At 36.5% G+C, this 24,253-nt stretch overlaps 1 protein-coding gene across 3 annotated transcripts; it reads left to right on the top strand.

Moving 5' to 3' along the window:
- The first annotated feature begins 6,175 nt into the window (after window positions 1-6,175).
- Window positions 6,176-23,960, top strand: LOC104898979 (uroporphyrinogen-III synthase, chloroplastic). Of its 3 annotated transcripts, XM_010686120.4 has the most exons (10): window positions 6,177-7,031; window positions 9,835-9,922; window positions 11,963-12,029; window positions 13,194-13,309; window positions 15,162-15,257; window positions 18,166-18,221; window positions 18,476-18,561; window positions 18,854-18,988; window positions 23,459-23,510; window positions 23,596-23,960. In XM_010686120.4, the coding sequence occupies exons 1-10, from the start codon at window positions 6,831-6,833 to the stop codon at window positions 23,608-23,610; spliced, it is 912 nt and encodes a 303-aa protein (XP_010684422.2). In that variant the 5' UTR covers window positions 6,177-6,830; the 3' UTR covers window positions 23,611-23,960. The 3 variants fall into 3 exon arrangements, with proteins under 3 accessions (XP_048501164.1, XP_010684422.2, XP_019105162.2); XM_048645207.2 differs by lacking the exons at window positions 23,459-23,510; window positions 23,596-23,960 and adding an exon at window positions 19,230-19,564 and having other exon boundaries at window positions 6,176-7,031; XM_019249617.3 differs by having other exon boundaries at window positions 23,459-23,960.
- Window positions 23,961-24,253: the final 293 nt, after the last annotated feature.

Here is a 24,253-nt window from a genome sequence, read left to right as displayed (position 1 = left end):
ATTGGATAGTAGATTTGGTAGTGAATGATTTGCCTATTAGAATACGTACTGGAGAGATCATAAGGTGTACCAAGGTGTTTAGAAATTGCCTTTAAAGATAAGAGACTTTGTATTTCCATATGACTTAATAGAATTCAATTTGGGAGACCTAGATGTGATTCTTGGGATGAACTGGTTGAGTCTTTACAAGGCCAATATCGATTGTAAAGTTCAAAAGGTAGTGTTGAGGAATCCTTCGGGAAAATTGACCTCATATAGATGATTTGGGAAACCCAAGAAGTTTGGAGTTATTTCGGCTATGCAAGTGAAGAAGTTGATGAGAAAGGGGTGTGAGCTATTCTTCTGTAGCGTGCAGGATGTGAGTAAGGAAGCTGAGTTAAAACTTGAGGATGTTCCAATAGTGAACGAGTTTATGGATGTATTTCCGAGTGAATTTCAGGTATGCCGCCTGCAAGAGCCGTTGAGTTTACCATAGACTTAGTTCCTGGAACTGCACCTATATCTAAGGCACCTTATAGAATGGCACCTCCTGAGATGAGTGAGTTGAAGACGCAATTGCAAGAGCTTTTGGATAAAGGTTATATCAGGCCTAGTGCATCGCCTTGGGGAGCTCCTGTTTGTTCGTGACGAAAAAGGATGGGAGTATGAGGTTATGTAATGACTATAGAGAGTCGAACAATGTTACCATCAAGAACAAGTACCCTTTGCCTAGAATAGATGACCTATTTGATCAACTGAATGGAGCGAGTGTGTTCTCAAAGATTGACTTACGTTATAGTTATCATCCATTGAGGGTAGCTGATAAGGATGTACCTAAGACTGCCTTTAGAACGCGTTATGGTCACATCGAGTTCATGTAATGCCATTTGGGTTAACCAATGCTCCTGCTATATTTATGGACTTGATGAATAGGATCTTTCATGATTTTTGGATAAGTTCGTAGTGGTTTTCATTGATGACATTTTGATATATTCGAGGAATGAAACCGAGCATGATGAACATTTAGGATTATTTTGGAGACTTTGAAAGAACCACTATATGCCAATTCTCTAAGTGTGAGTTTCGTTTGGAGAAAGTAGCATTTTTGGGTCATTTTGTGTCTAAGGAAGGAGTCTCGTAGATCCTGCTAAGATTCAAGCTGTGAGTGAGTGGCCAACTCCAAAGAGTGTGTCAGACATTAGGAGTTTCTTGGGTTTAGCTGGCTATTATAGGAGATTTGTGCGAGATTTCTCAAGATAGCAAGACCTATGACAATTTAATGAAAAAGGAGTCCAAGTTTGAGTGGAATGAGAAGTGTGAGGAAGCTTTTCAGATCTTGAAGGATCGTTTAACCACTGCACCTGTTTAACCCTACCTGATGGGAATGAGGGATTTGAGGTATAGTGATGCTTCAAAAATGGTTTGGGTTGTGTGTTGCAACAGAATGGTAAGGTAATGCTTATGCTCGCGTCAATTGAAACCTTATGAGGCTAATTACCCTACCCATGATCTAGAGTTAGCTGCCATAGTGTTCTTGAAAATTTGGAGACATTATCTTTATGGAGCAACTTGTAAGATATTTACAGACATAAGAGTTTGAAGTACATATTTACCAAAAAGACTTGAATATGAGGCAAAGAAGATGGTTGGAGTTGATTAAGGATTAGATTAGCATCCAGTATCATGAGGGAAAGCCAATGTGGTGGCTGACGCCTTGAGCAGAAATCGAGTCATAGCTTGAGTACTTTGATAGTCCCTGAGGAGTTGTGTAGAGATATGCAAAGGTTGAACCTAGAAATTTTAAATCCTGGGGAAAGTGAGGCTAGACTTAGTAATCTTTCTTTGGGAGTGTCAGTTTTCGACGAGATTATTGAGGTCAAGTCGGGGATGAGCACCTAGACAAGATCAAGGAGAAAATGAAGCAAGGAAAGGAAGTAGACTTCAAGATTCATGATGATGGGAGTCTAAGGTTTAAAGGGAGGTGGTGTGTACCACAGAAACAATGACCTTAAGAGACGTCTTATGGACGAGGGGCATAATACTCCATATTCTGTGCACCCTGGGGGTGACAAGTTGTACAAAGACCTTAAGGTGATCTATTGGTGGCCAAACATGAAGCGAGAAGTAGCTGAATATTGTCTAAGTGTCTAACCTGTCAAAGGTGAAGATAGACCATAAGAGACCATGGGAAAGTTCAATCGTTAGAGGTCCCTGGATGGAAGTGGGATTCATTTCTATGGACTTTGTGACTGCCTTACCCAAGCGAGGAGTGGAAATGATACCATTTGGGTTATTGTGGATAGACTGACCAAGTCCGCCGTTTCATACCTATTAAGAGACATGGAAAAAGAAGCAACTCGCTAAGACCTATATCAAGCATGTAGTGAGATTGCATGGAGTTCCAAAGGACATTATCTCGGATCGTGACTCTAGATTTCTATCTAAGTTTTGGAAAAAGGTCCAATTAAACCTTGGGACAACATTGAAAATGAGTACCGCCTTTTACCCCGCGACCGATGGTCAGACTGAGAGGACTAATCAGACTATGGAGGATATGTTGAGAGCTTGTGCAATTGATTTTCAAGGAAGTTGGGAGGACCAATTAGATTTGATTGAGTTTTCTTACAACAATAGTTACCATGCGAGTATAAAGATGGCACCATTTGAGGCTTATATGGACGGAAATGTAGAAGTCCCATTTGCTGGAATGACTTTAGTAAATATAGTTTGGGGACTGAATTTATTGAGGAGACCGTCAAGAATTCAAATTGATTCAGGCTCGAATTCAAGCTGCCAAGATAGGCAGAAAAGTTATGCAGATTTAAAACACGCGAAGATGAGTTTGCTGTAGGTGATAAAGTATTCTTGAAAGTATCACCCACTAAAGGCGTTATGAGATTTGGGAAAAAGGGCAAGCTAAGTGCTAAATATGTAGGCCCATATGAGATTTTGGAGCGCATTGGGAAAGTAGCTTATAGATTGGCATTGCCAATGGAGTTTGAAAAGATGCATGATGTATTCCACATCTCCCAACTTAAGCGTAATATCCCTGATGAGCGTCATGTGTTAGAGCCTGAAAGAGTTCAGATAGATAGTAGCCTCACATATGAGGAAAGACCTGTCAAGATTCTCGACAGGAAAGTGCGTAGTACGCCAACAAGATGTTCATATTGTCAAAGTTCTTTGGTCTAACCACGAGTCAGAAGAGGCAACGTGGGAAGCCGAAGAGATATGAAGAAAAAGTATCCAGACTATTCCTTGAGGTGAGTTACGAGGGCGTAACTCGTTTTCTTTAAGGGGGGTAGAATGCGATAAATTTCGCGTTTTGCTTGTCTATTTTTATGAGATTTTCATGCATATGTATGCCTATGTCGGGCAATTTGCACATGTTAGTGCAAAAGAAGTAGAGTCTCCGCATAAGAAAAGTGTTCATAAGTAACACAAGTGTTTTAAAAATGGGAAAGTGCACAAGAGGCACTACTTTCTTCAAAAGTTTTCGAAATGATGAGTTCAAACTTTTGAAAGTACGAGGATTTTGTTAAGTTTCGGGACGAAACTTCTTTTAAGGGGGTAGACTGTAATCCCCACAATTTTAAAGAATTTTCATAAATATATTAAAGTATTTATGTAGTTATATTTAAATCCAAATGAGTTTGGAAAATGATTTGACTTTTAAAAAGGGTTGACTATTTTAAAAGTCAACTAAAAAATTTGCATAGCTTAATAAAATTTGGAATGTTTTAATTAAGCATTTTTAATAAGAGTTTTAATTATTAAAGTATAGAAAAGGAGTTAATGGAATCGAAAGCCCAAAAGTGATAAAAAGGGAAAGAGTAATTTGATGACTAAAGTTTAATAGCCCATCTTATTAGTCATCAAGTTTCATTAATTAAAATCTCTTTTCCTAAGCCCACAAGTAAAAGCCTTTATATAAATATCCTAAAAACCCAATATTTTACCCTACACACTTTTTCTTTCTCCACTTCACACGTGATTCTTCTCTCTCTCTCACTCGGCATTCTCTCTCTCCTCCTTGTGCGTGTTATTCAGTTTTCTCTCAAAGATTTGTTTCTTCTTCCAAGTAACGTTTCTTGTTAACAAGAAACATCACTTACTTCTCAAGAACCGAAATTTGCCGCCGTCCCTTCCTCCGTGGCTGCTTGTCCGGCCCTTCTTCCTCCCATTGTTGGGTTGTTTTTCTTTCTTCCTCTCAAGATTCCATTAAAGTACTAGTTTTTATGTTATTTTATTATTAATTAGCATGTTTATGATTTAAATTATTGTTTATATGCATATATATATTTCGATTATATGATTATATATAAAAATTTAGATTTAATATATTAAGTTTATTTTAGTTTTTATCATGAAATTTATAGTTTTTAGGGTTTTTAATTACTAGAAACTATATATAAAGTATAAATCATGAGATTTGGTTAGTACATAATTTTATATATTAATATATTTTCAGAAGATTTATTAATTTATAAGTGCTGTAATTTCAGAAAATAAGTATTTTAAGAGTTTTAAATGATTTTTAATCACTAGAATAGTTGTACTATACTAGGGATTAAAAATAACGAAAGTTTGGTACGTAAAAACGATTTTAAAACACGTTTAAGGGGTTTTGTCGTTTTAAAGTTGCTGTAAATTTTAGTTCGAGATATTTATTTTCGTTACTTTATTTTCTAGGCGGAGATTTCGTAGTACGAGACTTTTAACGAGTAAAAGTGGCCTACCATTTGGTTTATACAAGGTACGTACATCGTCTACGTGCTATGTGATTTAGAAGCATGCTCTAAGAGTATTTTGTTTATTAGTATCATGTATAGACTCTATTTGTTCATATATATGATTACTGGAATTGTTTTACATGTTATTTGCCTGTGTGCTACATGTAAACTAGAAGTGATTATGATTATAAATGTTTGTATGGAAGATTGATGCAAGCAGGATAAGTTAAGTTTATTTATTAATTCGTGAGTGAATTAATATAAGTTAGAGTGAATCATGTCTTACATGTATTCTTTGAGTATTTATTATCTTATAAGGACCGTGGACCTTATTTGGTAAGTTTCAAGTTCTACCTATATAAAGGTAAAGTTTATTGTTGGCGAGGTTCAACAAGCAAGACAGTAAAGTATAAAAAGGAGTTAAAGGAGTCTTGATTGATGAGTTGTGATCACTTGTTAATCCAAAGATAAAAAGAGGGTATGTTATGACTGTTTGAGTATTAGTTATGTGTTGCTTGTTTGTTGTGTCAACACAAGTAATAAAATATATACAACGTAAAGTGAAACGAGAATAGGTTATAGACTTTAGACTGGTGCACGTCTAGAGTTGGACACTAAGGGTTGGAATTTCATGGTGAGCGTGCCATGGGTTCTTCTAGGAGTGGATTGATCACCATCCCTCTTTCAGTTCAAAGGTTCCTTGATATCGTAGGTCATTTTTGGAATATGTGGTAGCTCCCATATTTCCTATTTTTTGATAAGTCAACTCGTCCAATAACTATTCCATTTAAAAAAAGAAATAAAGTTTGGAGTCTAGTTCAGTAATAGTTGTCTGCAGATTATTATATGTTTATATTATTATTTGTCCCTGCAAGTTACTTTTGTAGTATCATGTTTAGGTTTGTTTATGCCTGATATGTAGTACTCAGCTTTGCTGATTACGTGCTTGTTGTGTGTGTGATCATGGCTTTGCCTATTGATCCTGTGGTGATCCTTTGGGGGAGTAGAGTCAAGAAAGCATTGACATTACAGGTTCGCAGATGCATCTCATTGGGAATCTGGAATGGAGAGACTCATTGTATTGCTAGTATCATTTAAGTTGCTTTCGTAGGAACTTATGTTTTCAGACATTAGTTTTAAGTTGGTGTGTTTTAGTTTCAGACATTGTTATTGGTTTCATAAGTTTTAATAAAGTTGATTTTTAGTAAGTTGCTGCAAAATTCTGAGTAAGCCGAAACGTTATCACACGGGCGATAATGTCTGGGTAATTCTCTAAGGTTTATTATAAAAGTATTTTCTAGAAAAAGAGAATTATCGGGGTATTGCACGCGACTTGCTTGGCGGCGGCCGAGCCGATACCGCCAGTTAATTACTTTGCCGTCGCTTGTTGCTGACGGAAGGACCCTCATCGTCCCTACTCCTTTTATTATTATTATTAGGAGTTTGACGGTTTTAAGTTGGTGGCTCTGGAGGAGGGTTATCATTGAGGTTAGGGATAGTGGTTTGTCGGCATTCACCGACATGTCTATTAACGTGAGTATATGGCGTTAGGGTGTACTACCAACTCCTCTACCAGGTTTGTGGTGCAAGGTACACTATTACGTTCTATAATAAAATATAAACTACAAAGAGATACATTATTTAGAATAGTATTGATCCCATTACATTGGTGATCCTTTTTTTTTTTTAGAAAATTTTTTTTTAGCAGTTGAGAAGAACTACCTTTTAATAGTAGAACGAATTCGTGCTGATAACGTGTTGTATTATAGAGAGATTTTATGCAAGATTGGAGAGTATGCTCTTATTGTTGTGTTCTTCATTTTCTCCCGCGAAGTGCGGTATATATTGTGCCAGGTGAATAATTCACCCGGTAATACATCATATCACTGCATAACTGCAAAGAAGTGTCTAATCATGGACGGCAAAATACGGCGCTGTTTTATCCGTTCACGGTTTACAACGGTTAGAAGTTTCTGTTGATATAAACCCAACAAACTGAAATTTCCATTTTCTTTCAAAAAAAAAAAAAAAAAACTGAAATTTCCATTTTATTTCTTCTCTGAGTGAAGAATCTGACGTTTTCCTTCCCAAAATCTTTTCATTTTTTAGCGTCCAAAAATGGGTTCTATCACTCTTCAATCCTTTCTCTCTCCTCCATTGTTGTCTTCCTTTTCCCCTTCCGCTAAGCTTCGTGGCCAAATCCGTTTTCCTTCGGTCTCAATCCGAGCATCTTCAGCCACCTCTTCATCATTGCATTTCAACCCCGAAGTTGTCGTTACCAGAGAACGTGGCAAGAATGGCAAGCTCATCACTGCTCTGGTAATATTGTTTATCTTTAAGCATAATTTCTGTCATTATATTCCTCTTTTTCGTTTTATTAATTGATTGGAAATGCTAATTTTATGCATTTTGGGTTGCATTTTAATAGGAAGTTAAAGAATTAAGTTACACTTACTTGAATCAACTCAGTTGTAATTGGGTCAATTTATAGGTTTGTTAAGTAAAAATTCGGAACTTCTTGTCAAGGTTGGAACTTAGGATGAGTTGGAAGAATATTAGGATGTTAGAAAAAAATTTGGTTGAATTTGAAAATCCTTAATAATTGCATATGATTTTGTATTCTTGGCGCTGGTTATCCAGATGTTATCAGTTCAGTAGGATTATCTAAATTAACATTGCTCTTCATTAATCGAAAACAATGTGCAATAATCGGACCCTCTCTATCTGAGGAGGTCAAGGTGTATACAGGATAGGGTATGCAGAATACTCTATCAGAAATCGACATAGAGGGACTGGTTGTGTGGAAACATTATCTAGGAAAAATGGTTTTCCGGTTTTCCTTTGTTTGGTTTGTGAAATGTGGAAAATATATACTTCCTCCATTTTTTATTAGATGTTACACTTTTGAAAAATCCGCTTAGCTAGACAAAAATTCAAGGAGTGATTAAGAGAAAGTAAGGGTGGGGATTAAAGGGAGTGGGGAACACCATTGAGCCACCACCACCAGTGGGCTACAACAGTGCGCCACCGCCGCGACCCCGACGCCACCAATTCGACCACGGACACCCTCTCCTCTCCCTCCCCTTCCCCTGCTGAACGCGCACCCCCCCTCCCCTTCTCCTCCCTTGCAGTTGCGCAACGGGTTTTCGACGGGTGGGGTTTTCGGCGGGTGGGATGGGGTTTTCGAGGGGTGGTTGGGGTTTTGGGTTTGTGTTTTCGAGGTTGGGTGGGGTTCTCGGCGCGTGAGTTGAGGGTTTCGGCGGGTGGGGTGAGGTTTTAGGTGGGTGGGGTGGGTTTTTCGGTGGGTGGGGTGGGTTTTCCGGTGGGTGGAGTGGGTTTTTCGGTGGGTGGGGTGGGGTTTCCGGTGGGTGGGTGGGGTTTCCGGCAAGTTTATTGGGGTTTTCGGCATGTGTAGTGGGGTTGGGTGGGCTGCGGTGGTGGGGAGAGGGGCTGCTGCAGTGGTGGGGAGGGGGTTGGACTGTTAGGGTGGGTGGAAGAGGGAGGGTGCTTAATTGTTAATTGTTAATTTAGGTTAAATTGAGTTAAATTAAATAGGTTTAATTTTGATTAATTGTTAAAAGTAAGGGTAAATTAGTCATTTCACAAGGCAAAACTTATCAATTTCGGAAAAAAAGTGTAACATCTATTTCGAAACATGCAAATTAAGGAAACTGTAACATCTAATAAAAAACGGAGGAAGTATATTTTTTAAGGCATGCTGGATTTTCCTCCGTGTTCCTTACCTTCCCTTATTTTTCCCATCCATTGGAGCAAACAAAAGAAAACTAATATAAAATTGTGTTTTACCCCATAAAATGATTTTTCAAGGAAAAGCGTTTTTGTTGAAAATGTTTTTCATCCAACCAAACGGAGCTAATGTAACGCATTAAGCAAGAAGCACAAGTTTATTGTCACTCAGAGCTCTATCTATCTATTCCTAAAATTTAGTGTTATCTATAGCAAAAGTCCTTATATTATGTGGTGATAATAGATAATATACTTGACCATGATCATTAAAAGTGACTTAGGCTATTAACAGAGAACTCTATGCGCAGATATACAAACAGACAGGGGTAAAAGAATCATCAATTGGCGACATGCCTGCAAATATTAGGCACGACAAGTTAACATGCATTGTCATATAAATTTATCATATACCGAAGATGAGAAGTTCTCTTGTGACTCTAATAGAAGTGACATATTAAATATGGTACATGTCTTCTAATGTTCTATTGTATTTCATGTTTTACACTAGTATATATTAACTGAAACACAATTGGTCTTTTAGTTTTCCTTACTCATACCACTAGACTCCCATAAATGCACCTGTTACTATTTTAGATCTTGTTGCTTGTCCTTCAGGTTTCCAGATTAACCTACCATCATCATTTTATCTACATGACAAAAGTTTTTAACTTGTTTAAATCCATTTGATTCCAGCTAAGAAAGAGCTTTAATTATAATTTTCTCTCTTTTGTTTGAAGATTTTAAGTTATCAATTGTTTAATCACCATCACCAAGCGACTTGTGGGATTTCCTTTCACTGTGAAATATAGAGCACGCTCTTTGTAATGGGAAAAAAAATCTTTGCCTTTTCTTTCCTTAGTTGGAATTTCTTGCTAATCTAGCAGAAAGAGCTCATTAGTATAGCCTCTTACATAGAACCCTCTACTTGCTTTTGCCTTTTCTTTTTAGGAGAGAAGCTGAAATGTCATTTGGATGCTTAGCAACAAATGACCATGGTCTTTGGGCTAGCAGTGCCAACAGTCTTAGAAGCCCTAACAAGACCGAGGTTTAGCAAGTATTGATGCCTGTGCAAGTTAGATTTTCAAAGAAGACGAATGAATCAAACAAATACTTGTAAGTGGGAATTCTTAATTTATCTTGCTTTAGCTATTCATATTCATGGTAATAATCTGATGACATTCTGGCAATATGAAGATCTATCTCTCATCGTTATGTTTGAGATGCCTGCATAACTTGGAAATGACTTGCAGTTAACCACATTCAAGTACTTGTCTATTAATGTTGCTGTTATTTTTGTTTATTTATTTTTCTTTTCTTGACTGGCATATGACTAGCTTGCACTCTTGGGTATTGACATCTTGAGCCTTGGCGGCAGGCAAAACATGGCATCCACTGCTTGGAGCTGCCTCTCATTGAGCACGCAGAGGGACCTGACTTAGACAAGCTTCACTCTGCTTTAATTGGTATAGTTTAAGTTTTGTGTCTCTTTTGTTGACAGTTTGTTGTCTTCTTTACATGCATTAACATTTTTTTTCTTTTTCTTTGTTTCTCCTCTATTTTCGTAAGGGCGTGAAGGACTTTACAAATGGATTCTTTAGAGATTTTAATTTTAACTGCTTTTGAAACTTGAAATTCAAGAGAAAAATTCACATATGGGGAACACGATTCGTTTGCGCTTCCATGCGTTTCTCCATGTTTCTCTATGCGTTTCTGATGTATTTATTCTTCAAGAATCAAATACTTGTGCGGAAGCTAAGTAATCAATAACAAGAACTCAATTCAAAGTAACCAAGTAACTAGGATAGTACTTAGATTATTCAATGATAAAGGCTAAGCCACCACAAGGAATAATACTAAGGGTTTTGAATGCATAAAGGCTAAGCCACCAACACTCAAGAGGGTTTGTAAACAATCAATGTTTAACACAAAGCTCAAAGCTCACGAAAATTCTTATTAATCTGTAGAGAAATTCGAACTACATAGCTTTGTATTTATACTACTTGACAAAAACATAAACCTAGTAGGATTAGGACAAGTCCCTAATTCCTAGACTCCTTAGACTCTTTGAATCATGTAAAATCCATCGTTTTAAAGAACGTAGGCAAAACCATGATTCCTAATTCAACTCTAACTAGGAAAACAATTAAAGATATGAATCCTAATAGAATTAGGATCCTCATAGACATGTTAGAAACACACGCCTATCCACTACCTTGGTTAGTTAGCAAACATGCTACTACCTTAGTAGTCATTCCCATGAAGAGTCCTCCATGTACATCAATTGAGCCAAGGTTTAAGGAGATACTCTTGTATGCAAGTGCTAGAAATGCTCCTGTATCAGTTTCTCATTTCTCTATGTTTAACATAGTATGCTCAACGTATAAAACTTTCAGTAATCAACTAATCAATTCCCATTCTAATTCATCAAGAATTTAAATTATGCTTAATATTTTTTCCCTAATTTCTAAAATCTCATGTTAAGTATTTATTCAACTATCAAATACTACAATAATACCCAATAGATATTATTGATCACTCCTCAAAACCGAATTTCTTGTATTGAAATCATGATTTTTGACAGTATGTGAAGTTGTGCCCATCTACAAGAGGTGGGTAGCTATTTAAAAGCACAGTTGTATCGTATGTAAAGTTGCAAAAAAGGTGTAAGTTCTTTTTGGAGAATAAATGTTTTAGTCCCTGTGTTCCGCAAAGCTCTTCCCTCTTTTCCTTTAATTATAAAGTTCTTCCCTTTTTAGCTTATTTCCTATTTATGCAAGGAAAGTTCTCCAATTAACCCTCAACTAGCTCACCTTATGGGATCCACATCCTCACTACTCGGTCTATGTATACTCTCAACGGATCCATTGACCACACTTTTCCTCTGTTCTCTGTTATGTTGGTGCTACAGTAAAAATGAAGATCATTGTGGAAGACAGCAATAATTTATTTAAGGTGTATAAAACAACTAATTACTCAGTCAATGCCAAACTCTTTAAGTCAGGCTTATCTTTATCACCATTTACTTTAATTATTCCTAGTTGCAATCTATCTGATTTTTGTAATAACATATGCTTATGTTGCACCCTCGAGTCAATGAAGACAAATGTTCTCAGGTCTATTGTTTTAGTGAGAGATCATTATAGGCTGTTTCTAAATACAATTTAATAGTATAGAAAAGATATAAACTGCGGATTTCATTTTTCCATAGTTAGTGAAGTGATGGTAATGATTATTCTAAACAGAGGAAGCTTCAACTGGCAGTAATTGCTCAATATTTAATTTCAAGTCTGTGTTTGGTCAATCTAATTAAGACAAATCTGAAAGATTGGGAAACTAGACCTTGAAGTTCTCTACACTAAATTCGTGTAGGCAAGGTTGAATTGCAGCCTGTTATTTTCACATTTCATTATCATGTCCTGTTTTTCTTTATTGCAGCTTCAGATATAATTTATATGCTTTATATTTAAGGAAATTACTGCTGAATTATTTATTGACTACTGCAGAAACCAGATTTGATTGGATCGTTATCACTTCTCCTGAGGCGGGGTTGGTGTTTCTAGAAGCATGGAGGTGTATACTTTAACTTGCTGTTATGGACTTTTCTTTTGTGCGATATAGGCCCTTCTATTTTTGAATCCTGTCGGATTCTTGATGACTCTGTAATAAACTGGATTTTTGGGGTCTGTAAGGGAAAAGATAAATTTGATTGATAATATGAGAATTATAGAAGATGTAAATGATATTCAAGCTTTCGAGAGGCTTGTTCTTTCTCAAATACAAACTCCATAATATTCTTCATGCCTCTTCTTCTCACTAATCTCTTGTATGTATAGAGCTAACTCGCTTTCTCTCTGGACTAGACTAATTCTGCTGTAGTTCCAATATTACCTCCTCTATACCCATCGAATAACTCTCTCTAGCCTCAAATTGTTTGAAAACAGCTATATGTCTTGCATTCTACTTATTCTGGAAGTTGTTCATTAGACCTCCAATCTCTGTAGTATAGGAATTTCTATCCTTTGAAATCCTGAGATGTCTGCATTTAAGTGATCTGCATTGTCTACTTTGGATTAGTTTTTGGTCAGATTGAGCCATTAGTGAGGGTGCTAAAGGAAAATGTCAGTGGCAGAACCAGAATGGAAGGTAGTCTTTGTTTCACTGGCTTATTGATGGTTGTATTAGTATTTAGTAGAGCCCTTAGTCTTCTTGTAGAGGTTGAGATCCATTGACATCTCAGTAGTTACTCTTTTCTAGTTTCTTAGTTGAGGATAGCAGGTACCTTCAAAGTCATCTTATTGGTTGCTACTTCCTCCGCTCCATAATTAAAACAACACTTGCCTTTGGCATGGAAATTTAGGAGGGAGTTGGTAGTGGGATATTGTGTCAATATCTATGTTATAATAAGGAGAGAGAAAAGTTATTTAGTGTGAGTGGTCCCATGTGTGGGTATATCTTTTTTTTTTTTATCTATAGAAGTGTTTCATTAATTAAAGAACTACTAAAAAAGGCAAGTGTTGCAATCATTTTGGAGCGGAAGAAGAATTTACCGATATATTTTTTGATTCCTGATAAGTTTGTTTCTGGTTGAATTATATTCCTTGTTTTACACTGATTCTTTTTTTTTTTTTTCTGCTTTTGTATTTCATTTATACTGGTATATCTTGATTCGTCAATTGTCCCTGTCTATTTGTTTTGCTTTGATATTACTTATCTGTTTGCTACTTTTATGGATAGGACTGCTGGGTCACCAAGTGTTAAAGTTGGAGTAGTTGGTGCTGGTACAGCCAGTGTGTTCAAGGATGTGGGGCAGTCATCTAATGGCCTTAAAATTGCATTTGCACCATCAAAAGGTGAATCTCATGCATAGATGAGATAAAAGTTATTAATGAATTTGATTGTCTTTTATTTTGTTCAAAGCCTTTTGGAATTGGATGGTCTTTTATACAAATAATAGGTATCTTAGATCTTACTATAAGTCATTCTATCATGGCATGCTTATCACAATTTTATGGAAATTTTTTACATACATTCGTGAATATGTGACACATTTTGTTTTCTTGGTGAAAGTTTGTCATACACTCTCATCTTTACATTTTTACACTCTAATTCTAGGCTTATATTAGTGTGACTGTGACTTTGTTCCTCAAATTGTCATGGATTGCATCATGTGTAGCCTTCTGGATGGCTTTGGTGTTACTCCCTCCGTTCACAAAGATTTACTCACTTTACTTTTTGTACGTTTCACAAAAATATACTCACTTTTTTTTTCTTCTATTTTGGGACATAGGACCCACCATAATCTTTTACTTTATTACTTACATCTCCTTACTTTACACTTGTTTCTCACTCCTTAACCCCACCTTTTTCATTTTCCCCACCAACTTTTGCAGTATTTCCTTGGTTCTTGTGTTAAGAGAAGTGTAACTGGTATCAAAAAACGGAGGGAGTATAAATTTTTGTTTATGCCTACTAATTAATCGTTAAATTACCGATAAGATAGTGTTGGTCCCTTAAAAGAAACTGAATTTGTATATGAGCATGATTGGTTGACCTTGTATGTGGGATTCAGTTAGTAAGTATTACTGCCAATGTTGTTAAAATCGAGATTCTAGTTTGAATCGAAATCAACCTTTAGAATCGAATCGTAGAATCGTAAGATTCTACAAACATGTATAATCAAGATATTGCACTCAATGTTCATTGAATATGCTAAAATTATAAGTTAAAAGACCTGAAAATTGGAAAAAAAAAACTTGTTTACCCACTATATTGGCAATAACTAACAATATATATCTCTTATTTTCTTTGTTAGCATGATTGAAACTTGCGAGGTTTTCGCTAGTCAACAGAAATGTATAGAATCGTCTAGAATCGCGAATCGAATCGCCTACCATATTTTGAATCGTAAAATCGTAAGATTTTAAGATTTGAATCGCGATTTTTATAACTTTTATTGCTACTGTTCTACCTCCTCCCACCTAGCCTTCCTATTTTCAGTTTGTCTATGTCATTTCCTTACGATGTTATCATTATTTGTGGTACTGCACATACTGATTAATATAGTTTGGGATTGCACATTTCGAATAATTTTAGGCTAATGGGTCTTTGTAAAGAATTACTGTTTGGGTTTTTTGTGTACATGTTTGATGCATTGCCTGGAGTATCATTTAGTGTTGTAGTATACTGGAACCAATTTGTAGACTGTGTATGCTGCTTATTGTCTTTTTCTGTTGTCATCTGGTTTGTCAAATGGTACTATCTTTTGTTTTACGAATGCTATGATGTTCTGAAAATAAGATTCAGATACATTCTGGCTCCCAGAAAAAGTATAGAGAAGAATACCAGTATGCTGTCTCCAATTTTTGCACCTACTCGTTGCAGCATACTGACTGCAATTTGGCATTGGAAAGATTGTCAAATTGATTTTTGTTCTGGACATTAAGCATTTTTGAGAGTTTAGCTCTGCTATTCATGTTACGTGTTATCTGGCTTTGGTCAGTGGTATTCTCTGAATTGGCAAATGCAGGTACGAGATGCTGGTGGCTTGTGAATTCAAGTAAAAGAATGAATTCTCTTTTCAAATTTGCTTGACATATAAATAGTTCGAAGCTGATAGTGAACTATGTAATTGTAGTAATTATTTTTACTTTGTCAACTTATTTAGCTGTTAGCACTGTTGATATTTGATCCTTTTCATTTCAGCAACTGCTAAGGTTCTGGCGTCGGAGCTTCCAAAGCATGGGGATGAAAAATGTAGGGTCTTGTATCCAGCATCAGTAAAAGCTAGCAATGAGATAGGTGAGTCTAGCAAGACGTATTGCTATAAATCTCTCTTTGCCACTCCCTGCTCTCGCACCCTCTCTCTCTGTTTCTCTTGTACCTCTGGGCTCTCACTCTCTTTGCAGCAGCCATCAGTTATGGGTCGAATCTCGATAAAAGATTCTTTAATCGATGAAAGATTTTTAGATTGACAATGGGGGCTGTCCGCATAGATCCTCTACCTCAATTTTTTCTTATGTCTAGCTCCATATGCTCCATCAAATTTAAGTTCTACTTATCGTTTCCAACGTCCTCTATCCAAAATCATCTTTGATCTCTTCCCGGTGTAATAGACTAGCCTAGGGAGCGCAAGGGTACTTTTGTAATACACACTAGTTATATTGTTTAGCTTGGGCAGTTAGGCAAGTATACTATAAATAGAGGAGATTCGGGATAGAAGAAATCATCAAGAAAATATTGGAGGATTTATTAAGTTAGTTTTGGGAGAGGAACAAGCCTCCCGAGTGCTTGTTACTACCTTTATTTTACAGTCAATCTCCATATTATTAAGTATCAATCAAAGAACAGTTTTCCTTTATCTTCTTCTTGATCTGCTTTTGAGTTCTCAAGTGGCGCATTGTTGTCACCATCAATGTGCAGATATACCATATGATCCGTAGCAAATGCAATTAGTTATCTTCCAATCTCTTACATAGTAGAACCATAATTACCCCTATATGAACTACTTTCTTGTGTTTGGAAATCCATTAGCTAGCAAGTTTACATATCTCATATCTGTCTATATAATAGGTACATGGAGTGATATTTGGTGACGTCCCCGTCAGACAGGGATATATATAAACTCGAATATATATATATATATATATATATAATATATATATATATATATATATATATATATATATACATATATACACACACACATGAGAATTGGGGTTGGCTCAAGTAGTGAGCTTTCCCATCTTCCCTAGCAAAGTCTAGGGTTCAATTCCTACCCCAAGCATTTGCTTGGGATTTAGTTTGGCTTTAGTGGCCCTCTGTGAGTTTGGCTTCTTCTTAACTTAAAAAAGATATTGTGTTATACGAGTTACTGATATGTGATCTGATCGTTCGCACTTTGTGATAGTGTAAGAGCTAGGCAAGTGTACAACGCAACCAGTAAAACACATTTCAAGTAAAATAACTGTATAGACTCTAACCATAAAAGAAATTCCCCATCCTCTTAGTTGTTTTTGTTTTTTTTAATTATTATTAGTTTATAAACTCGAATATATATATATATATATATATATATATATATATATATATATATTTGAGAATTGGGGTTGGCTCAAGTAGTGAGCTTTCCCATCTTCCCTAGCAAAGTCTAGGGTTCAATTCCTACCCCAAGCATTTTCTTGGGATTTAGTTTGGCTTTAGTGGCCCTCTGTGAGTTTGGCTTCTTCTTAACTTGAAAAAGATATTGCGTTATACGAGTTAGTGATATGTGATCTGATCGTTCGCACTTTGTGATAGTGTAAGAGCTAGGCAAGTGTACAACGCAACCAGTACAACACATTTCAAGTAAAATAACTGTATAGACTCTAACCATAAAAGAAATTCCCCATCCTCTTAGTTGTTTTTGTTTTTTTTAATTATTATTAGTTTATTACTTAGTCAAGCCATTGCATCTGCTATTTTGAAAAAATTGAAAATTAAAATATCTCGGATACCATTATGTAATGCCTTGTGAAAATTTTAATTAAAGTAGAAACAGGATCTCCAACCCTTCATATGGCCCATTTCCTCTCCCTCTCTCTCTTTCTCTCTCTCTGAGTGTTGAGGCACACCACTGTTTGATGGTTCTTTCCTTTTTTCTAGTTGGAGGGTTGACTTGTTGAGATATGAAAGATCCCTGTCAGAATATTGTTGCGACACCAAAAATATAGAGACTAGTGTGAAACCCTGGGATATTGCTGCATATAAATATATGGGTACAACAAATGTCTATCTTGGATGTGTGCTTTCTTGTGTGCAGATAGCCAGTCCCTTTTGCGCTTAAGTGCATCAAATGTCTATCTTGAAGGGTTTGGCTTACTTTTTAAGGAAATGAAAAGTTGGGGTAGGAGAAAAAGCACCCATATGGGTGGGTAATTGATGAGAGTTTAGTTAGATTTAGGAAGGGCAATTCAGTCCATTTGACTAGCTTTTATTACCAAAAAGGAAATTGTTGCTCTTGAAATGAAAGTACCTAAAGTAGTATATGTTGCAATTAATGAAGAACGGAGGAAGTACTTCCTCCGTTCTTTTTTAAATTGCAACATTTGAATTATCACATTTGTTGAGGCACAAGTTTGACCATTAATAACTTTAGTTAGGTATTTATAAAAATTATGCAAACAAGATATTAAAAAACGGCACATTGAGACAGATCAAACAAGATCTCATATGACTATGTTTATCCTTGTGTATAAATCATCATATATAGTCAAAGTGTGAATTGTGAATAGTAGAAAAGCTAAGATGTTGCAATTAAAAAAGAACGGAGGAAGTATTTGTTTAGGAGAGGTTGGTGGCCTGTGTGCTGATAGCCGGCCTTTCGTGTTTTAAACTTTAAAGTACTCGAGCTCTGAAAAATTATGAAGTTTTTGGATTAGAAAGTCCTGTAGTTTCCAGTATAGAATCCCTGTTGTCGAGCATGTGCAGAATGTTGTTTCTGATGTTTTTTCTGCAATAACTCTTTAGATACTCCATTTAATGTGGCGTCTTGCTCAGCTCTGAACTCCTTTTCTGGATCAAATTGTCATATAAGTTGTAGACAAGAAGAGCACAATGGAAATTGACAAGCCACTATGTCATCTGTCAAAAATTATAAATATATTGTGCTCCCAACTCCCAAGGTAGACAAATAATGTTAAGCTTTTTGTCATTTTGTGCTATACTCCAGAGGAAGGCCTTTCAACTCGGGGATTTGATGTGACCAGGCTAAACACCTATACGACGGTATGCTATATATATTATTTTGTCTCTCTCCTTTCTTCTTTGCGAACTCTATCAGTGTACCTTCCTATCAATCAATCAGTCAATCTTGACTTCTGGAGGAGTAAATCATATGAATATTTGCCAACCTATCAATCTTGATTGTCAGTGGTGTGAATATGTAAATCTTCACTTTCTCAGACCCCAACAGTGATCCTAGATCATCGTTCTTTTAAATTCAATACTGCATAAGTTTGACTTTCTGACCTTCCCTTTAGGTGGCTGTTCGGCATGTCGATCCTCAGCTCTTAGAACAAGCCTTTGCTTCTGCTGTTATTGCAGTTGCTTCCCCCTCTGCTGTTCGGTGAGTTTCTTCTCTTTGAAAATTCTTTGGCGGGAAAGCTTTAGAATCTAGCCTTCTACAGATACAAATATTTATAAACTATCTATTGGAAATTTGCTGACCTGATCCTCCTATGCGCAAATTTTTATTGCATTACCTATATCATATATGACCCATGTTGGAATTATATGGAGGCTCAAAACATGTTAAACATATATGACCCAAGTTTGAGCTATTATTCATTTCTTGAGCCTAACATGATTCCCAACCTACTCTGTTGTATTTCTGATGTTTGCGTTGCAAATTCCTGTAGAGCTTGGCTCAAAGTTAATCCTTCTGCGGGGGAGTGGAATAATGCGGTTGCTTGTATTGGTGAGACAACTGCTCTGGCTGCAAAAAAGTTAGGCCTGCAAAATGTCTACTATCCGCTCAATCCTGGACTTGAAGGGTAATTCTTCACCCTAAATTTAAATTGCTATTATGTTTTGTCCTGTCAACCAGTATGACACATAATAGAATAGCCATTTTGTAGCATTTAGTTGTGGATAAAAGCAGAGACGAAGGATCTTTTTATTTTATAGCGACTCTGTTGTCAATCTGGTTATAGAAACAGTATCCTTTCCAGGAATAAGGAGTATAATGTGAAAGCTATATTAAATGAGGTCTCGACACTGGTTGATTGACTGCAGGCAGCGGGACTCAGCTGTGATGTAAAGGGAGTCTATAGAGGAAGAATGTGTAGGCTTCAGCTATTCTTATTTTTAGTGGTAGTTTTGATGTGGAACATGTAAGGGCCTGAAGGCAGTGAGAGTTGAAAAGAAGTAAGGCTGCTGTCGTATGGGAAGCATAGGATGAAGGCTGCAAGGTTGGAGAGCAGACCTGTGTTTAGTTTACTTGTGCTTTTAATTGTCCAAAGAATAAATAGGAAAACGAAAAGAGTGCCTAAATGTGCATATGTTTATTCTTGGAGCCAAACGTCCTAAGTCCCATTTTCTTTTTAAAATTTTTTATGGTTCTGTTTCAATTTGGTTCGCTCCTTTGCAGACACTTTTGTGGACTATGATTTCTGGAGGTTAGGTTTTACGAACTTATATTTGTGAAGAACATAGAGAAATTGAACTCAATTGAAGCGTTTCTATCAAACTTTCTTACAGAGAATTCTCTCTTTTAGAGGTTTATTTATCAGTCACAGAATAAGAGAAAATGATATTGTTAAGAGAGAAGAGAATGCAAATCAGACTATTTATACAATGATCTAGAAGAGAAGGAAAGAAATAGAGAGAGGCTAACAACTAACTACAACTAACTAAGCAGTTTGTGGCAGTTAGTTACAATGCTTAGGCTGAGTTGGCAGGAGTGATAACTTCAACACCCCCTCAAACTAGGGACTGGCGAGGTAGGAATCATGCGTAGTTTGGAGAGGAGGTCTTTGTGTTGAGGAAGAGGAAGGACCTCGGTAAAAACATCTGCAAGCTGATTTTGATAACATAGTTGTAGCAAACCTTGTAAAACGTTGTCTCTTCTGAAATGGCAATTGACTTCTATATGTTTTGTCCTTTTGTGGAAAACTGGAATTTTAGCTATATGTAATGCAGGCATATTGTCATAATGTAGCTTAACAGAGGTGATAGAAGTAATCCTAAGTCCAGTGAGTAATCTGACCAACCAACATACTTCGGAAGCAATGTGAGCCATTGCTGATCTATATTCTGCTTCTGAGGAGGACTTTGAAGTAGCCCCTTGTTTCTTGGACTTCCAACTGATGGGAGAGTTACCAAGCATCATTACATAGCCAGTGACAAATATTCTAGTGTTCGGACTAGTGTTTGGACAAGCTGACAGTCTGTATCACTATAGGCCTGTAGAGTAAGTTGGTGTGATGCTTTAAGAAGAATTCCTTAACTAGCAGTAGGGTGCACGTAATGAAGAGTATGAACTAGGGCCTGATAATGAAGTAGACGAGGAATGTGCATGAATGGACTCAAACTTTGAATAGCAAAGGCAAGATATGGTCTTGTGTGAGTCAAGAAATTAAGCTTGCCTACTAGGTTTCTGTAGGCTGCACGATATGAGTAAAGATCAACTTCATCAGCCAGCAACTTAACACTTAGTGAAAGAAAGTCCACTATCTTTTAGAAGCTCTTTAGTGAACTTTTGCTGAGATAGAATGAAACAATCATCACTTGAACAAACTTAATACCCAAGAATTAAATTAGTTTCCCTAAGTCCTTGATATTGAAAGTCTTGTGAAGATAAGCCTTCAAAGATGTGATTCTATCCAATTGATTGCCTATGAGGATAATATCATGAACATACATAGCAAGAATAGTGATTTTGAGAGGAATGCTTCTTAATGAACAAGGAGTTATAATTTTTGGACTGAACAAATCCTTGGGAGAGCAAAGCCGAATTCAACTCCTCAAACCACTGTCTACTTGGTAGCCTTAAGCCATACAAAGACTTCTTCAGCTTACAAACATTATTGAGAGTTAGGTAAACCATTTGGCATCTTCATATATACACTTCTTCATGGAGATCTCCATGAAAGAAGGCATTATTTACATCAGGTTGGTATAAATCCAACCTTTTGCTAGTTGCTAAAGCCAATATACTTCTAATCGTAGGCAATTTTACCATTGGTGTTTCTTGGAAATCAATTCCATATTTTTGAGTGAACCCCTTTGCGACAAGCACTGCTTTATATCTATCCAATGAACCATCAACTTTCCTTTTGATTTTATACACCCTTTCGCAACCAATGGGTCTCTTGCCTTTAGGGGGAGGAACAACATCCCAAGTATTATTGAAATTTGTGATCTCTTTATCCATTGCTTCAAGCCATTAAGGATCACTAGAAGCTTCTGAGTAGGAAGTAGGTTCAAGTTGATTCAGAAGTAGCAACAAATGCTTTGGCTTGTGCTGGAAAATCATGTGAAGAAAAATATTGCAGCAATGTTGTTAATTGAGAGTGCTAGAACACAATCCTTCAATAGATGAGAAGGTTGGACTATTCTAGTAGATCTTCTAAGAAGAACTGGATCACGAGAATTTGTAGGAATTATAGAATTTGTGGGTGAAGGAGGGGGTGTATGATTAGTAAAAGAGTAGGAGAAGAAAATGAAATGGAAGTAGGATTAGTCAAATCAGTGACTCTAGGAAGAAAAATTTGAGTAGGATATATGGAAGAAAAATTTGGTCAAGGTAAATTCCTTTTGGGTTGATGTTATGATTCCGCAAACGAAACTTAGCTTAGTTTCGAATAAGCTTCGCTCACTTAATCTCCATTAAGGGTTCTAACACTAGTATACCAAAGGTTCGAATTAGAATGTATTTCAGATGATATAATTAGGTTCACTCCCTAAATATCTCACCTAAGCTCATTCTAATCACTCGTTTAAATTAAAGCTCAATCTAATCACTTGTTTAAATAAAGGATCTTGATTTTAGATTCACACTCTAAAGACAATGACAATTTTGGAATATAAGTCCAAAATCAAACATAAACTCAGGTTTACTTTTGTATCAAAATACTCCATCTTTTTGTTAATGAATTTCAGCCATATATATAAGTACATGAAACAAATTTAAACTAACGAAAACTTGTAAAGTAAATCTGCAACTAATGCTAATCTTACACGCGTAAAACAAGATGATTAAAAAACTAAGATGCTTAAAAAGCTTAAAACAAGACAAAATAAGAAATTCACCATATACCCTCAATGTTTCAGAAATGCATCGTATACCCTTGAGTTTTCGAAAACGTGCACCAGATACCCTTTTCCTAACTGTCGTTAACCCCACCGTTAGCTTTATTTACGATTTTGCCATCATTAAACCCTGACCCTAATCTAACCTAACCCTAACCCTAATCCATCTCTAACCCTTACTCTAATCCTACCCCTAAACCCTTCCCCTTCCCCTTACCCTAACCCTAACTCTTTGGCAGCCCCTACCCCTACCCCTACCCCTACCCCTACCCCTCCCCCTCCCCCACCACCAGCCTCCCCCACTGCCGGCCTTGCCCACTCCATGCGCGTCCGTCACAGCCATGATCACACACACAACATGGTAAATAAAGCTTAGGGTTATGGGGGCTGGCAGGGGGTTAGGATTATGGGTGGGTTAGGTTATTGGTTAGGGTAATGGTTTAGGTTTAAGATTAGAGTTAGAGTTAGGGTTGAATTAGAATTAGGGTTTATGGTTAATAATGACAAAATGGTAAATAAAGCTAACGGTGAGTTAACGGAAGTTAGGAAAAGGGTATCACGTTTTCAAAAACTACGGTGCAATTCTGAAACATTGATGATATATGGTGAATTGCTTAATTTGTCGGGGTATTTGGTGAAAAAACCGTTAGAATTATTACTTATACTCCTGTCATGACTTGGAGTTTTAATTCTAATAGAGCTTAAGATTACATGAGTCTTATTCCTACTAGAACTAGGAAAACTAGCCATACTCCTAATAGCTTTAAATTTCTAACACCATAAGACTTCTACTATGGTTAGATTTCTAACATGAAAAAACTTCTACTTTGAAGAGACTTTTATGACTCTAAGAGTTTCATTATAACTTTTGACTTTTTACAAAAGAACTAAAAGCATTAAAATTCTAATACAAAGAGAATCATATTGTTACAAGAAAACACTCTACTAGAACTCTAGGAATAAGCCAATTCAACCAAGAACCGTTCAAAAAGATGAACCCATGTTCGCTTAGGCATAAGTTAAAAATTGTATAATGCACAGTACAGCATTTTTTAGTGCAGCCCAGTATAGGAACAAGTTTGGAGTATATGTTTAATCAAGATGTGTTGGTGTATCGATTTAGTAATCCTGTTCCTGCATGTTGGATAAGATAGGTTAGTTGACACCTGATCAAATAGTGTCTTAAAATCAACTAATTTGTCTATCCGCAGATGGGTTGATAGCATCATCGATGCGCTAAAGGCGCAGGATCATGACCACAAGGTCCGCAATGCTGCCATTTCAGCTTTTTAGTTCGCAAGTTTCTTTTGTGACACTTCTTTACTGATAGCATCTGCATAATGTTCAGGCAGTGGTAGGCTAGGGAGCTATCAGCCTATGATATTTCATGGAGACAGCATTAGCAATACTAATCTAATATCCTGCTCAAGTTTCTTTTGATTTTGTCAAGATAGAACTAAATTAGTTGGTCATGCCGGGAGGAGAGCATTCTGGTTCCATGGGTCCGCCACTGGCGGGGTTGGCCAACGGATTAGATGGATGTACATCTAATTTTATATTCTTTGTATGTACAGAGCCAAGATGGTGGTCTGACGTCAAAATATGTATTTTTTTTTTCTGTTAGTTCATCTGGGAGTGCCTTCTAATTATAATGATGGGATAGTACGACCACCTATACAGATATAAAAAGGGTCGAGCAAATAGTTAAGGGTCTGTTTGTTATCGTTCTTTGTTTTTCAGTTTTTTGGAAAACTAAAAACCAACATCAGGGGATCAGAAAAAGTGGTTTTCACTTTTTAGTTGTCAGTTTTCAATAAATTTGACTAATTTTTTATTCATTAGAAGACATATATCATATGACTTTGAAAACCAAAAAACCAAAAAACAGAAAACTATTTGAACGGGCCCTAAGTTTTAGTTAGGGATGGCAATTGGGCGGGGCGGGTGCGGAGGATGGTACCTTCACACTCGTACTCGCATAAAATTCCAATCCCCATCCCCTCCCC

The sequence above is a fragment of the Beta vulgaris genome, chromosome 1, assembly GCF_026745355.1.
Source record: "Beta vulgaris subsp. vulgaris cultivar EL10 chromosome 1, EL10.2, whole genome shotgun sequence".
Taxonomy (NCBI): Eukaryota; Viridiplantae; Streptophyta; class Magnoliopsida; order Caryophyllales; family Amaranthaceae; genus Beta; species Beta vulgaris.
This window is presented reverse-complemented; position numbering and strand designations above follow the sequence as displayed.